At 39.6% G+C, this 17,804-nt stretch overlaps 1 protein-coding gene across 1 annotated transcript in view; it reads left to right on the top strand.

The window, feature by feature from the left end:
- The first annotated feature begins 44 nt into the window (after window positions 1-44).
- Window positions 45-17,804, top strand: part of LOC117305967 (calcium-transporting ATPase type 2C member 1-like) — a 47,209-nt gene continuing 29,449 nt past the window's right edge. The window contains exons 1-12 of the mRNA XM_033790812.1: window positions 45-330; window positions 1,714-1,941; window positions 3,524-3,613; window positions 4,473-4,508; window positions 10,683-10,744; window positions 11,077-11,185; window positions 11,525-11,683; window positions 13,124-13,192; window positions 13,721-13,863; window positions 15,366-15,490; window positions 16,413-16,510; window positions 17,249-17,344. Coding sequence (XP_033646703.1) covers window positions 247-330; window positions 1,714-1,941; window positions 3,524-3,613; window positions 4,473-4,508; window positions 10,683-10,744; window positions 11,077-11,185; window positions 11,525-11,683; window positions 13,124-13,192; window positions 13,721-13,863; window positions 15,366-15,490; window positions 16,413-16,510; window positions 17,249-17,344 — 1,299 coding nt within the window. The 5' untranslated portion in view covers window positions 45-246. The remainder of the gene's footprint in view (window positions 331-1,713; window positions 1,942-3,523; window positions 3,614-4,472; window positions 4,509-10,682; window positions 10,745-11,076; window positions 11,186-11,524; window positions 11,684-13,123; window positions 13,193-13,720; window positions 13,864-15,365; window positions 15,491-16,412; window positions 16,511-17,248; window positions 17,345-17,804) is intronic.

The following is a 17,804-nucleotide window of genomic DNA, read 5'->3' as shown; positions in this document are numbered from 1 at the left end:
GACAAAATAATTCTGACAACTCGTCAACAGAGGGGGTTCTTTTCTTTAGCTCAGTTTTGTTTCACCGGTGTTTTTTATGCGCATATTATTTTATGCGTTGGGAAATGTTCATTTCGCCGAAATCCTTCAAAAGAAGTTCAAGTATTGATCCATTTAAATGTCATCTATTTACGTTTATTCTGCAACTTATACAGTGCAATTTGCCTTCCTGAGGTAATATGATGGTTAACAAGTGGAAGTTTAACGATGTCAGATCTTAAAAGAAAAGAGGCCGAGACTTATGAAAACAAGTCCCACTACCAGCAGCAACAGCGGGAAGTCGAACAAAAAGTGAGTCAGTCACCACATTATCCCATGATTGGAATAGCTAAAAATAAAGACGACGTTACATCGTTGAGTTGAGCAGTGCAAGGATACTTACTAGTTACAGTGTACATTGTATTATACTACAGTCTGTATTCACAGTTAATAACAGGTTACATTAAAGTTACTGGAATACTGTTAGTGTCAGTCTCATCTCAATTATAAGGTTTATCGCGATTCAGAAACGCAGTGCATTGTTGGAAGGAATATGGGGCGGTTACTATGCAGTTTTTTTCTACAACGACTCGCGCACGCAACGCCTATACCTTTGTGTGGGTTCAACCATGGAGGAACTCCATGGTTCAACAGCTCCCTCTCTTGATTTTTTGCTATTCGCGATTAGCCCCACTTGTGTGGCAAAGGATAGCATTCTTGGCCACACAAGTAAGTGGGGCTAATTCGCGATAAACCTTATCATGGAGGTAGAACTAGAACTCGACAATGGAACTCGAAATATTTTCCTTTCTAAATTCAGTAATAACCAAACCTGCCAGACTCAGTCAGCAGTCAGTGCGGATAACTTTCCGTATGGCGCCACCACTTTTTCACTCATTTTTACAAAAAGGGATATATCAATCAGGTAAATTAGATACTATAATTATTTTATTTCGAATGAAAAAGTGGTGGCGCCATACGGAAACTTTTCCGTCAGTGCAACTGCAATGGTGCAGTGACTGACAGTGAGCCTGAGGATGAGCATGCTGAGTAGAACTTTTATAGAAGAGTTTAAACAAACCTTTTATTTTGGCTTTTTAAATTTATTAGTAAGTTAACTTTTACTTTTATTCGTTTTTTAACGAAAACAAAATGATAAAGTTTGGGAAAGTTACTGTTATGGCGCCACAACTTTTCCGTTCGATATTCTAAATTTACTTTTAAAATGAGATATCCCTTTTTTCCAAAAATGAGAGAAAAAGTGGTGGCGATACATGAGAGAGTTATCAAAGTTTTGTTCTTCTGTGTGCATCCTGCATGACATTTTATTAGTGCACTTCATAGAGTAGTGTTAATTGGACCAATATTTGTATGATGAGGAGAGAGACTGGCATTGCTAGACCCACCCACCAGTAACTGGGGCGCTGTACTCCTTTTTTCGAAATGTTGCCATTATTGGTCGCGATTCTGGTCCGTTCCTCCTCGTTGGTGGTCTTTGTAGGAAATGCAAAGAATCTTCCTGTAGCATCTCATTTCTGTGGCCTGTATTCTTTTCTTTAGATCGGCTCTCAGAGTCCAGGTCTCACAGGCATAGAGGAAGACGGAGATGTTTATACCGTTCGCTAAAAGTTACCCAGTAGGCCTTCTCGTAAATATTTGCTAATCACTCATTTTTTGTGGGGTGGTCTCTTTTAGAAAGCAGGAATCCTGGATTGTGTGAGCGGCAACAAAGAGGCAAAGATGCAGTTCCTCTCATCTGAGGCTGCCTCAGAGCAGTCGGCAGAGGATGTCATCCAGCGTCTCTGTACCGACCCACAGACGGGCCTCGATAGCATCGAGGCGGACAGACGACTCAGGGTGCACGGTCACAATGACTTTGAGATCACCAAGGAGGAACCACTCTGGAAGAAATATCTCGATCAGGTAATACAGCAACAACATCCAGAAACAAAGAGGATAATCGAATGAGGGTTTTTTTCTGGAAGCTAAAACATTGGCACAAGTTACAGTTTTATGTTGAGTTCCTTTCTTTTTTGGAACTGAGATGTTTGATTTTGAATTGAAGTCAACCTTTCCTAAAGGCAGTGGACACTATTGGTAATTACTCAAAATAATTATTAGCGTAAAACCTTTCTTGGTGACGAGTAATGGGGGAAGGTTGATGGTATAAAACATTGTGAGAAATGGCTCCCTCTGAAGTGCCATAGTTTACGAGAAACAAGTAATTTTCAACGAATTTGATTTTGAGACCTCAAGTTTAGAACTTGAGGTCTCGAAATCAACTATCTAAACAACTTCTTGTGACAAGGGTGTTTTTTCTTTCATTATTATCTCACAACTTCGACGACCGATTGAGATCAAACTTTTAACAGGTTTGTTATTTTATGCATATGTTGAGATACACCAACTGTGAAGGCTAGTCTTTGACAATTACCAATAGTGTCCACTGGCTTTAAAGAGTACAGCGCCCTAGTTACTGGGTCTAGTTATAGTGAACTTGCAGGTACATGAATGTGTAAACCTCATCTAAAAAGGAAAGAGATTTACAAATGGCTGTCCCACACCATGAATAGTTGCAAAAAAGTACAAATATTCTGTCACTAATACAAGCCTAATGAAACCTGCTTGCAAAGTGAACCAGAAACACAGGGTTAACCCTTACTCTTTGACACTAACTGTTCTGGGGTGGATTTCACAAAGAGTTAGGACTCGTCTAATCTCGACGAGTAACTCGTCCTAACTTAGGATTAATCTTAAGGTCTGCATGCTACAGTGCAGGGTTGGGACTCATCCTAAGTCCTAAGATTAGTCTTAAGTTAGGAAGAGTTTAGTGAAATCAAAGGATTGGCTCTTTAGCATGTATGGTGACTGCCAATCACTGTATACAGGACCTGCTGCTTAATTCCCAATCCAATGACTAAGCAACTATGATAAAAGTATTTTTCTCAAGGACACCAGTGCCACAATCGGGACTTAAATCCACACTATGCTGATGAGAAAAACCATAAGGACACCAGTGCCACAATCGGGACTTAAACCCACACTATGCTGATGAGAAAAACCATAAGGATACCAGTGCCACAATCGGGACTTAAATCCACACTATGCTGATGAGAAAAACCATAAGGACACCAGTGCCACAATCGAGACTTAAATCCACACTATGCTGATGAGAAAAACCATAAGGACACCAGTGCACCAATCGAGACTTAAACCCACACTATGCTGATGAGAAAAACCATAAGGACACCAGTGCACCAATCGGGACTTAAATCCACACTATGCTGATGAGAAAAACCATAAGGACACCAGTGCACCAATCGGGACTTAAATCCACACTATGCTGATGAGAAAAACCATGGCTTGAGGCCAGTGCTCTTATCAGCCACAAGGAGGACCTCAAATGTTGTGTCAAATGTATCGGTACAACAGAGGGTCTGTATCTTTGAAGCTTTTTCTGATTTCTTAAAATAAACTTCTCTTTTTTCTCCTTTTGTTTTGACAGTTTAAGGATCCATTGATTATGTTGCTATTGGCCTCAGCTGTGGTTTCAATCGTCATGGGTCAGTACGATGATGCAATCAGCATCACTGTGGTAAGTGACATCTCCCTTTAAACAGCCAATAAAGGATGATCTCAAATATATAGATATTACAGTTTTCTAACAGCTGCAGTCCATTCAGGAAACATAAAAATATAATGAGTCTCTTACCTCATGTTAAAACATGGTAAAAATGGGTTTTTCTCCAGAATGCTCCAAGCCAAATTTTTGAAAAACGTGGGGTCAAACAAACCCGCGCGACAAAGGAATCGTGACGTCAGTGGCGGCTATTTGGTGCGGAAATGCCAAAGCTGGAGAACTGTGTTCAAAACCTATAGGGGAAAATTGTCACTGGCGTCCAGGGTCATTATAATAGATGAGCCGTTTTTTACTCTCGGCTGAAAAAGCCACGCGGCCGGGTGCATTTTTGACTTGAGTTATTAATTACTTAAAATGCAAATTTTGAGAAAAATGGTTATTAAAGCCATTGGACCCTTTCGGTACAGAAAATAAAAAACAAGCATCACAGATTTACAAATAATTTACAGGGTTTACAGAAGGTAATGGTTAAAGACTTCTCTTGAAATATTAGTCCATGAAATGCTTTACTTTTTGAGAAAACGGTAAAACAATATAAATTCTCGTTAGCAAGAATTACAGATTTATTTGTAACACAATCATGTCATGACACGGCGAAACGCGCAGAAACAACAGTGGGTTACGCCTTTTTTTGGGGGGGGGGGCTTTCCTGCCATACTTTCTACATTTCCCTTCCCCTGTGTCTTTGTCCTTTGATTATCAATTTTGTTTTTTCAATTAGATCTTTTCACCTGTCCTTAAAACCCATACAGCCAGTGTAAACATCCAAAATTGAGAATGAAATGTGTTTCTTCTTTTGTTGTTCCCATTACAGGCAATTTTGATAGTGGTGACTGTTGCCTTTGTGCAGGTAAGTTCACTTTAATTTTTTCTCCCGGCTTCTTATAATGGTTTATCTCACTGTAAAGATTGAGTTGAAAATGTTTTTCTTAAAAAAAAAATCATTTTACACTCCTTAAGTTCTTCTGTACCCTATCCTTTTTGCAGAAATTAAGGATTCAGAAGGTCGGTGGGGGAGGGCGGGCATTTTTGTTGGTGTAACTGGTTCTCAGAATTCATCACTGCAATAACCTATCTTTTTGAATGTTTGTATATGTACTCAGCTCCTTGAGTAACTTGTTTGGTAGATAGTGCGCTATATGAGACTTTGAGGTTATTAACTGTTAGTGCAGCTGCTAAGGTGAACAATTGTGCACTTTGTGGTAAAAGCATGAAATTTGCTATGATGGTTGGTATTGGGCTAATAATCAATTTTAGACTTGGACCCATCTTGGGTCTCTCCTATTTGGGGGCGGAGCATCATTTGCATAAAAAGGGGGGTCTTTGATATAAATATTGGGCAAAATCATACTTAGAATAATTTTTTTTTGTTCTTTTGACCAGAAATATAAACTTGAAAATCATAATTATAAGTTAGAACATAAATTAGTGAAAAAAATGCCCTTTTGTGGGCGGAGTTTCAATATTTATAAAAGTGGGCGTTTTTAAAACAAAGTGTTATCTTTAGTGAACTATTACTGTTTTTTAATTGTTTTTTTAAGCTGATTTATGTTATTTGAATAGAAATACTATAAAAGAATACATTTTTCCATGAGTTTAAATAGTTTCTTTATTTATCCCCTCTTTTGTGGGCGGGGCCAGAGTAGTAAACGAGGGTTCGCTAAATTGCACATGTGTAATACAGCCAAGAATGCACAAGCAGCCAACAATCTCATCAACAACACGGGAATGAAAGTATGTCCTGGGCCGGCAAAATCTGATACTCTGTCATAGTAATGACATCAGACATACATGTACTGTAAAATCGTCGGTTATGTATGCTATGGCTATGGCAAACTCAAGCTCTCAAACACGCCATTATACCCGCACAGTGTGATCTGGCACCATGCCATGCAGGCCAGAACAATAAGTAAATTTTATATTAGCAGTTTTTTTGCAATTTTGAGAAAGGTTTGCAGTTAAACATATGGCGAAGAATCCACTCATACAGTGTAGTTATTCGGTTGGGATGTGTTGGAATGATCACTGAGCTGTAGCATACATGTCGGAATACTGAAATAGGTAACATGTACAGGGAAAAGGAAAAGTGGTGAGTTGGTATTTGGTGAGGCCATTAGAGAGGCCATTGAAATATACCAGTACGACCCAAGTTAATGGGGGTTTAGGAAATGTGCTGTGGATAGAGGGTCGATATCCATTGGTCAGGAAGAGTAGGAGCCAAATGTCACTTAGCTGGAGGCTAATGTTTTGAAGAAGGGTGTCGTGCTGGTAACTTCAATGTCCTCTAATGCATTCGCGGTGCCAAGGCTTCTTGTTCTTCTTATCGTGTCCACACACACTATATATTGTGTTTCAGCCAGAACTGGACACAGTTCCTAGCAAGATCGCTGTACTCTGCAAGGTCCTCTGTTCTGTATTCCTGCTCCATAGTTTGTGGCTCTGTCTTACATATGCAGGTAACGTCTTCAGAGTCTAGATATCCCCACTTCTTGAGAGACACGTTGCACCGGCCAGTTGATGTTCCAAGTCTGTTGAGGCACTTCTATTCAGCCCAACCTGAGTCAGCATCAGGGGGGAGTTCTTCTGAAGCACTTATGTCCATGGATGTTCTAGGTGGAAGTTTACCAAGTCTCTCATGTCACATGGCAGTTCGAAGAGCCCTGGCTTCTGCACTTGGTTTGACTTTGTTGAGGAAGCTTTTCCTGGACCGAGTCTATTCATAGCAGGTGTGTGGCTGAATGGAGGGTTTCGCTCGTGGTCTGGCTATACCAGAAAGTTTGTACAGGCTATCAGTTGGTGTTGGTCTGAGGCATCCAGTGATGAGTCGGCATGTAGCATTGATGGCTGGATCAATCTTCTTAGTGTGGGTAGATCTTTCCCAGACTGGGCACGCATACTCTGCAGATGAAAAACAAAGGGCTAAGGCTGTTGATCGAAGAGTGTCTGGGCTGGCACTCCATCTTGTTCCAGTAAGTTTGCTGACAATGTTGTTTCTTGCACAGACTTTGGCTTTGGTCTTCGCAACATGGGTCTTAAAGGAGAGGCAGCGGTCTAGGGTGACACCTAGATACAATGTATGGTCACAGTTTTCAAGAAGAGCCCCAGACCAGGAGACGTTCAGTTGGCATTTGGCTTCACGATTACAGAGATAAAAGGCTGAATGAGAGTGATGAGCTCTGCAGCACTATAGTCAATTCGGTGGTCGTTTTATGATGAAGTTTCTTGTGAGCGGAGGGTATATTGGCCTTATGCCTGCTTGATGGAACATACACGGAAGAAAGTGAGTAGTGGTATGTGGTTGACCTTGGGTATGGGAACATATAGTTAAGTTTGGGGCGGCTTGGTGGTGTTAATCTGGTTGAAACTGTAGCTGTCCATACCATTGCGGTGACCCTACAATTGCCTTTAAAACTCCTCTGCAGAAGGTGACTGTCAAAATTGGGACCAGAAACAATATGATCCACAATCTCACTGGTAAATTCTTGGTAGCAAATGCCGAAACACTTTGCTCATCGGCGCTAGCTATCTGCCACTGGGGGCTGAGTATTGTGATCCAGTTTGGAGAAACTCTCAAGCCTACTCGATATTCAATTGAACAGCACCATGAGGACCATCGCTGGTGCTGTTAGCTGCACAAAGACTGATTGGCTACGAGTCCTGAGTAAGGCAAATTTCCCTATTCAGATGATCCAAAGAGAGTGTGCCATATCAGTGATGGTTCTCTAAAGCTAAAGCAGAAGAGCGGCGCACGCAGTGGCAAGGTCCAGACGGCACAAGTTCCTGATGAAAAAGGATCGCACCATCCAGTTCCCGGGGATAGACCTTCCCAGTGGTAAAATGTACCTCCTGAACCGGTTCCGCACTAACTCGTCACTCCAACTAGCCAATTCTCTTCACTCTGACTCAATTAATCAACTGCAGAGACAGCAAGGGTCAGTCGCACCGATCTCCTGTGTCCACGTCCTATAGAGCTTTGTGGTCGATTTCACTAGGCCAGGCAGTTGTTTACCCCAAGATGATCTTGGACGGCCTCTGGATATTTTCCAGCCAGGAGCTGGTGCTAGGCCTCCCCTGGAGTTGCTGGCGATGCAAATAGCGTTTTTAGCTGGGTTGTTGTCAGCCAGGCGAGCGACATGACAAAAGAAAGCAGAACGGCGGCATTGAATCACTCAGACTGGCAAACCCACAACTCCAACAGACCAACTCACAACTCCGACAAAGGCTATCCTGTCCTATATATTGAACACCATAGACACAAGTTGTAGGAACCTTGAACAAGAGGGTGTGTTTAGATGCTAGGGTAATGAAAGAAGAACTGGTGTACAACGGTCAATGTTGGTTATTTTTCATTGGAAACTGTGGTGGAGGGTGTTGTCTTTGTGGTGGGGATCAGGCATAGACAGCTATTGCCAGACTGCCCTTGTCCCATGGTGAACACGGTGAACTTGATGCTTGGGTGTTGCTGGTTGAGGTATCTGTATAGCATTTTGGGGGCTGATGGGTAGAGTCGGGCCACATCATCAGTTCGAATGAGCTCTTGTGGGAATTTGGAGAGGCAAAAACTGTATAAGAATACTCAATATTAAGGCATCACTGCTGGTTCGATTTGTTTAGCACCCAATCGTTTACTCTCAAGAGGGAGCAACTAAGTGCTTTGAGTAAATTGTAAACGCTGTTAATGCAAACAACTATGTAGTGCATACTGAAAATGTAGAAATATTGTAATTAAATGTCTATACATGTATTTACACGGTTTTGTATGTATCAGTACAACAATCAAGGGGCTAGAATGGCATGTTTTATTTTATCCCCACTTTCGAAAAATGTAACTCCCCCCACAAAAGGGGCAGGAATAAAGACAGTTATTAATTTTTAAATAATTATTTTACTGTTATTATGTATTTTAGTCTAAAAGCTAAAAGAATGAGCAGAGAAAAGCAAATTTAGTCAAAATTAACATATTACATTTTTTACCCCCCACTTTCTTAAAAATACGACTCCGCCCACTAAAGGGGCAGAATTTAAGACAGTTATTAATTTTTAAATAATTATTGAATTGTTATCATGTGGTCCTACTACTTGCCGTCAACTCGCCGACTTGCTGTCAACTCGCCGTCAACTCATTTTTGTGCCGTCAACTCATTAAATTTACATGAACAATTTATAAATGGGACACGGAAGTGTTAAGTCTGGGCTAAACTACATATTTCTCATGGTTTTCGGTAAAAATTCATTCCTAAAAACGACTTTGTGTTGATAAAAAAAAGTACCAATCATTGACATCTTGGGCCAAGACTAATCAATGTGAAAAAGCAAGATGGCGGCCGACTGTTTTGCTGTTTCGAGAAAAAATTTTCACGAGAAAAAAACTCAATTTTTATTCCGAAATATGACCTAAAACTTTCACGAATTCTCTTTGAGCTGATACTTTACAGTTTTATGCTTCTTTTGTGAATTTTAAATGTATATTGGAGGAGTTGACGGCGAGTTGACGGCGCAAGTGAGTTGACGGCGAGTTGACGGCAAGTAGTAGGACCCGTTATCATGTATTTTAGTCTAAAAAAAATGAGCAGAGAAAAGCAAATTTAGTCAAAATGACATTACATTTTTTACCCCCCTTCTTTCTTAAAAATATGACTCCGCCCACAAAATGGGCAGAATTCAAGACAGTTATTAATTTTCAAATAATTATTGAACTGTTATCATGTATTTTAGTCTAAAAAAATGAGCAGAATTGTTTTTCAAATAGTCAAAACTGACATATTAAATTTGTTACCCCCCACTTTCTTAAAACGTAGCCCCACCCCTAAAATGGGTGAGATCCAAGATGGGTCCAAGTCTTAAAATGATCTTTAGGGTGTATGTAACAACTGTAGGAAGTTTCATGCTTTTACCACAAAGTGCACAATTTGTCCACATAATAATGGGCCTTAGCAGCTGGACTATGTCTAGTGTCTTATCTGAATCTGCTACAAAATGTAATACATTATTTTCAATGCCTACAATTACATTTATATGTTTGTTTTGTACACCACCACAGCTGTGGGTTGTGGTTTTGTGACAATGAAGTGTTCTAACGTTAGTCCTGGTCCACTCATATTTCGGATTGGAATGTAGAAACAGTTTAAACCGGATAACCAGCAGTCACTTGTTCCTGTTTAAAGGAATACGTTGCCTTGGATCAGTCGAGTTGGTCTTTGAAAAGGGTCTGTAACCGTTTGTTATTAAATGCATATGATTAGAAAGATATTTTAAAAGTAGAATATAATGATCCACAAAAGTATTACTCAAAATTGTGTGGATCATGGTATTCTACTTTTAAATCATCTTTCTAACCAATGCATTTTTTAACAAACGGTTACAAACGCTTTTCAAAGACCAACTCGACCGATCCAAGGCAACGTGTTCCTTTAACCATTTCAGAAATTATACATATATCCACAACTCTGACCCCTTGCTAAAGTTTGTCGGATGGACAACAAAATTTTGCAATCAAAAGCAAGGAGTACATGCTGGAGGTTTACAAAGAGAAGGAATAAGGGAGGAAGGAATAAGGGCTGGATAAAAGATGTTTTTGTTAAAGGGAAGGTACACGTTTGGTAATTACTCAAAACAAATATTATCTTAAAAACTGACTTGGTAACTAGCATTGGAGAGCTGTTGATAGTATAAAACATTGTGGAAAAAGACTTCCTCTGAAGTAGCGTTAGTTTTTGAAAAAGAGGTAGTTTCTCACGAAAATCATAAAAGACTTCTAGCTAGAAGTCTTTTATTCCTATCTGAAAGCACAAACTCGTCCAACAAGGGTGTTTTTTTCTTTCACCATTTTATCCCAACAGATTGAGCTCAAACGTTCACAGGTTTTTTTTTTATGCATACGTTGAGATACACCAAGTGAGAACACCAGTCTTTGACAATTACCAATAGTGTACCTTCTCTTTAAATAAAAAAAATACAGCGGAGTCAAAGAAAAGGGAACAAACAATGAATTGTCATCAAGTAAGCCCTTTTTTTCTCCTTACAGGAATACAAGTCTGAAAAATCATTGGAGCAGCTGAGTAAGCTAGTTCCGCCATCTTGCAATTGGTAAGTTTATCGATTACTTATCAATCAACATTTCAATCTGTGAGCGAACTTATAAAAGTTCCACTGTCATAGCTCTGCCTGTGTGGCCCAATTTCGTAAAGCTGTTCAGCACACACATTTGCTTAGCACAAACAATTATTGTTTAGCAGAAGTAGGTAACCAGCCAAAATGTCATGTAATGTATGTAACTTGTGACTAGTACCCTGCTTTTTGCATAGCAACTTTTATTTGTTGAAAAGTAAATTTTTCTGCTTAAAAGCTTCAATAAAAACACTTTAATTTCTAGTCACCTCTAAATTGTTTCTTTCCTGTTTTTTTGTTATCCTCCTTAGTGTGAGAGATGGGAACCTGTCCAGTTTCCTTGCGCGCAACCTTGTACCCGGAGACACTGTACATCTGACTGTGGGAGACAGGGTACCAGCCGATATGAGAATGTTTGAGGTGGGTCAATAATAATTGCAAAGCAAAAAATTTTACATCATAAACTCGCACTGAACAAACCGTGTTAAACTTGAATCTAACATTTGCACTAAATATCGCTATTTTATAGAATTTTAATCCCTCAATTTTTAAACTGCACAGCCATACATGTACATGTAGCACAACGATTATCGCAGGCCTCAGCTGTAGGCCCAACATTAATAATTGAAAAGAAACAGCACAAAGTCTTGCTGTGCTTGGCACTTTCCTCATTTTTTTGACAAACAGTTGCAATCCTATGTAAAAAATAATCATCATTTAAGCAGGATTCTAAAATTTTCTTTTCCTTTATTTTTTTAGGCCGTAGATCTAGCCATTGATGAATCCAGCTTTACCGGAGAGACTAAACCTAGTTATAAGATTGTCCAACCAGTTAACTCAATGAAAGGGAATGGTACGACACACACCCGCAAGAACATCGCCTACATGGGTACGCTGGTACGCTGTGGCCACGGCAGGGTAAGCTCCGATAAAATTCACCCCAAAACATTACTGAAAATGGCAGTATTTGAACAAATGCATAAGTATTGACCCATTTCACCTGACGTCATCATCAGACAAATCTTGAATGCGCCATACTGGTGGGCAGTTTCACTGTGCATTTTCATATATAACTCTATGCATAGAGTATGCTGTGCGTTATGCAGTGAAGTGCGCATTTTAGACGACGCGGCGTTAAAACACGTAAACCTAACTTGCCCACCAACATTGTGAGCTTGGCACCAGTTGACGTGTGTGACGCGCGTGCAAGGGGTCAATAGACCTTTCTATTGCAACGTCACAGCCCGAGTCTTTGCCAACCAAGGTGGTAAACTATGGAGAACCATAGATGCAAAACAAAAACAGATGGCCACAGTATGTAAGAATGTCGCACAACTTTTTTTTTAAATAGTGTTGAATTTGTTGGAAATAAAGCAACCATTCATGGAAGACACAATTTTGAAATGGCTCAGAATATCTTTTAACAGAATTGAATGCTAACACTCGGCGGCGGTCCATTCCAACCAGCGTGGTTTGTTTTAATCAACAATTGAAAAGTGTATACTGTCACCATTTCACGTCGGATGGCAAGTAAATCTGCCACATTTTTCTTGACTGGTTTACGGCGAATGGTTTTGGTCACTTTGAACAACTTTGGATTGCCTACAATGTTTTTCGGTCAGTCTGATGGGCTGGCTTAAATATCCAACCAAAGCCTCCATTGTGTTGCATGATCAAGCATGGACCTACTGTGCTGTACTACTTTTCACTTGTACAAATAGGGACAGAGGGAACTGAAATTCATGCTCACAATCTCCCTATCATTGAATTTGGCTCGATTTGAGGTAGGCATTCTGAGTTTCCAGCAAAAACAATATATCACAGAGGCTCGGACAGTTTTTTGGAATACTCATTCATTCATTTGATTTTTTTATTTCAACTTGGAGCACACCCCTTAACCCCAGGGAGGGTTACATTAACATTTTAAACCTGAATTATTTTAATATACATTGGCAGGAGAAAAGTCAACAGGGGGCAATCAGACATTACGTTTTTCTTTTAAGTTCATAAATAAAAAGACGAATGTGGCAACACAATTAATAGTAGATTCATCTGTAGAACTTTTAAGAAATTCACATTTTTCACTGTTGGTAAACAGCTGAAAATGTGCATTATTTCCACTCACAAAGTTAAGCATTTGTTCCCTAAGAGCACTGTATAATGGACATTGAGTAAAAAATGGATCTCAGTTTCAACGAACCGTAGTCTAACCAAAAGTTGTTTAGCAGCAGGAATTAAATCGCTGGAACAAAAATTTTCCTTTCGGATCTTTGCTTTACATTCTCACCCGCATCCAGTGTGTGAGGAATTGTCCTCGATGATAATTCACCCTGTGTTGTACTTCTTTATTTTTTTCAGGGGGTTGTTATCGGTACTGGTGAGAACTCCCAGTTTGGTGACATCTTCAGGATGATGCAAGCTGAGGAGGTAAGTCTTTTGTATTGAACTGAAACAGATGTTTGAACCTTTTCAGTACGACTGGCGACTTAAGCCGGCAAGACATACATGGTGTGTTTTGGCCGAGCAGCCTAGTTTGAGTTGAGTTGAGCCGACGCCTTCTCGGTTAACTCTGATGGTCGTCTTCCACGCATCCCAGTCGAGTATAAGCGTCCTAAGCTCAGCTGTTTCCTGTTGTGTTGTGTCCTTCTTCAGCTGATCTATGAATTTTAGCCGAAACGACGACTTCGGCTACAGCTACGTCTAGATCAGCGCGTCTACCAGTGTTGAAGAATAGCAGACGCGCGCGATCTAGCCGTAGCTGTAGCCGAAGTCACCGTTTCGGACACGGCCTAAGTCTCCTCCTGCCCTTGCTCCTGTTTCCATCAATGGGTTCCCAAAGATCTAGGGGGCTCAGTATAGTTCACCCAACCCTAGCCCGAGCTCATTGGATTCATCATGCTTCTTGAGTTGCTGCAGAAAAAAATATAAAAATATGTTACCTTGTTATCTTGATAGGCCCCTAAGACACCTCTACAGAAGAGTATGGGAACCCTGGGGAAGCAGCTCTCCTTCTATTCATTCTGCATCATTGGATTAATCATGCTTCTTGGATGGCTGCAGAATAGACGACTACTGGATATGTTTACCATAGGAGTCAGGTAAGTCTTTAACTTTTTTTGACCAATTTGTCTTGATATTCTTGTTAATTTTAGATTTTTTTAATTTTTTATAATTTAGGTTCAAGGTAGTTGGTAAGTACTCAAAATAATTATTAGCATAAACCCTAAATTGGTTACACGTAATAGAGAGCTGTTGATAGTATAAAACATTGTGAGAAACGACTCCCTCTGAAGTAAACGTAGCTTATGAGAAAGAAGTCATTTTCCACGAATTTGATTTCGAAACCTTAGAATTTGATTTTGAGGTTCCGAAATCAAGCATCTGAAAGCACACAACTTTGTGCGACAAAGGTGTTTTTTTCTTTCATCATTATACTGCAACTTCAACGACCAATTGAGCTAAAAGTTTCACAGTTTTTTTTTGTACGCATATGGCATATGTTGAGATACACCAAGTGAGAAGTCTGGTCTTTGACAATTACCAATAGTGTCCAGTGTCTTTAAATGTAAACAATTAACATTTTGTACAGTGGGACTTGCTAGCACTTTGCAGGTTAAAGTTGTGCTAAAGTTAAAAAATAATAAAAAAATTTAAAAAATGTTTCTTGTGTAACCCAAAACTATATGTAAACGAATAGGTTTTATGCGTGAGTATGTCACGTAAAATCTAATCCAAAACGAGGCCATATCCAAGGCCACGGCAAGTGGCGGCGGACGTGCGCCTATGGCCTCATTTTGGATAAGAATATTATGACGTCATGCATGAATATTAAAGGAACACAGTGCCATGGATCAGACGAGTTGGTCTATAAAAAGCGTTTGAAACCGTTTGTTATGAAATGCATATGGTTGGAAAAATGTTTTAAAAGTAGAATATAATGATCCACACAAGTATCACTCAAAATTGCACGGTTTTCATTTTACGTCGCGAACTAACACGGTCGGCCATTTATGGGAGTCAAAAACTTGACTCCCATACATGGCCGACCGTGTTAGTCGACGAGGTAAAAAGAAAACCACGCAATTTCAAGGCATATTTGTGTAGGTCATTGTATTCTACTTTTACAACATCGTTCTAACCATATCGATTTTATAACAAATGGTTACAGAACGCTTTTCAAAGACCAACTTGACCGATCCAAGGCGACGTGTTCCTTTAAGAGAGGCGTATACTTAAAGGCAGTGGACACTATTGGTAATTATTCAAAACAATTCAGAATTTTGAGGTCTCGAAATCAACCATCTACATGTAAAAGCACACAACTTCGTGTGACAAGGGTGTCTTTTGATATTATCTCGTAACTTTGACGACCAATTGAGCACAGGTGTGTTGTTTTGTGCATATGTTGAGATACACAAAGTGAGAAGACTGTTCTTTGGACAGTTACCAATAGTTTCCGCTGGCTTTAATAAATGTAGCTCTGCATACCTTGCAGAAAAACAATACTGAGTTCTTTGACATGCCCACCTGGAGAAATAAAGCCCTGTATAATAACTCAGTATTATGAAAATAATTCTTGTCTTGCTTTCTTTTTTTTAAGTCTTGCTGTTGCTGCAATACCTGAAGGACTACCCATTGTTGTCACGGTAACTCTAGCATTGGGTGTAATGCGAATGGCCAAACGGAAAGTAATAGTCAAGAAACTCCCAATTGTTGAAACACTAGGTAAGTGGGACCAAGGGGGTTTGAATCCTTTCTTGGCCGGTGGCGCTACTTCTCTCCTTATGTTGGACTAAAAACTCAACTTCACAAAATTATCATTATACCTGAAACTTTGGCTAATTTATCCAGTCTCCAAATAGCAAAATGTCTTCAGTAGACCATTTTTAACATTGAAACCATAATATAATATAATAATAATATCAAAGTCTTAAATAGTGCATTTATCTACCAAACAAGGTCAAGGCGCTGAGTATATACAAACTTTCAGAAAGATAGGTTATTGAAGTGATGGATTCTGAGACCCAATTATGTAGCACCTTATAAGGGTTTACAAGGTGCTGCGACGCATACAGCAGCCACAGCCAGGAACATCGAGGTGAACCCCTTCTCTTTTCGATAAGTGCACTGGGTTCTTTTACATGCGTTACACAACACATGGGACCAACGGCTTCATTTCCCATCCGAAGGCCAAAGCAATGGTGAAGTGTCTTGCTTAAGGACACAAGTGTCACGGCTAGGGATTTGAACCCACACTCTGCTGATCAGAAACACCAGAGTTTGTATCAAGTAACCAAAATTGTTTTGACCCCTTAGTTTGATTGAAGTACGGAGCCACGCACGAATTTAATCGTGCAGCAATTATTCTAATATTTTTTTTCAGAAACTGACCGAGAAAACCTTTGGGTAAAAACTGACTTGGTTTGGTTGTAATTTCACTAATAGGAGACTTTCCAACGCTAGGTGGCAGCAGACATACCGGGTAAATTTCCATTGTTTACGTAGTTCTGAACATGCGCATAATTCTGAGAACAATGGATTTACCCGGTAAGTCTGCTGCCCTCTATCGTCCCAGAAAGTCTCCCATTCTTCATCCAGCATTGTTCCCCCATTGTAATTTGTCTTTTTTTAACCATTAATTTTATAGGATGTGTGAATGTTATATGTTGCGATAAAACTGGAACGTTGACAAAGAATGAAATGACAGTCATATCGATCTATACGTCGGACGGAGTCAAAGCCGAGGTAAGTGAAACCATCAGTTTAGTCCCCATACAAATCTACATTATCATAATAAGGCTGAACGATAGAGTACCATGGCCATGTTGGTTCTCATGATCAAAGCTAGTTTATTTTTCCACCGTCATACTGATTAAAGCCATTGGACCCTTTCGGTAAACAGTATTGTCCAAGTCCCACACTTCGTGTATCACAACTTATATATAAAATAACAATCCTGTGGAAATTTAGGCTCAATCGGACATCGGAGTCGGGAGAAAATAACGGGAAAACCCACTCCTGTTTTCGCGCGTTTCGCCGTGTCATGACATGTGTTTATAACAAATCCGTAATTCTCGTTAACGAGAATTTATATTGTTTTACCGTTTTCTCAAAAAGTAAAGCATTTCATGGACTAATATTTCAAGAGAAGTCTTTCACCATTACCTTCTGTAAACCCTGTAAATTATCTGTAAATCTGTGAACTTTTTTTTTTTTTTCTGTACCGAAAGGGTCCAATGGCTTTAAAGGGCAACATTTTCAAAAGAGAGCCATTAAAAGTCCAATGTGAAAGTTTCACAAGAACGTTGAATCCATCCACGTTTACCAAGGTGACAGCAGGCTCCAACCCCAGCATTCGCGTATGGACACCAACCCTCGGAAATCTGAGATTCAAATGTTTTTGGGTGAAAATTTTTTTCCAAACCATATTACTTTGAAGGGAATCCTTTGTACATGTACGTTCTTGTTGCTTACGTAATGCAGGTTACCGGTGTAGGATACAATAATAAAGGATGCGTCATGCACGAGGACCAGGAAGTTACGGGTTACTCCAACCAATCCATCACCAGAGTGGTCGAGGTAGGTTTCAAACAAAACCCCACAATTACTCACAAGGAGCAAAGTTTTGCAGTTTGCGGTAGTGTTGGTTCTGAATAGAACTGGTGATTAACGGTTCAACGTTGTGATTCGATCATCTTCAGAACCAATATGACTATACTTTGTCAAGTTCCCCCGCGGAAGTTTCAGGGGGAAAACCTACCAAGCACTCAAAAGGGATATTTACATGCTGTTACCACAAACCTCTCTGAGTGTTACTTGCACATTGCAAAGATTCAAATCCAGCAAAATGTTGATGTCAACTACTTTGGGTTTGGGTGGAATAATAATAATAATAATAATAATAATAATAATAATAATAATGATAATAAAACACATGTAATGGACAAAATAAATCTTAACAGATGTTCAAGGCCCAACAGAGACAATGTAAACACAACAATACATGCACATATATATATACATGTAAGATAATTAATTT

Source organism: Asterias rubens, unplaced genomic scaffold (assembly GCF_902459465.1).
Source record: "Asterias rubens unplaced genomic scaffold, eAstRub1.3, whole genome shotgun sequence".
Taxonomy (NCBI): Eukaryota; Metazoa; Echinodermata; class Asteroidea; order Forcipulatida; family Asteriidae; genus Asterias; species Asterias rubens.
Note: the sequence above shows the minus strand (reverse complement) of the source record. Positions and strands in the feature narration are given on the sequence as shown.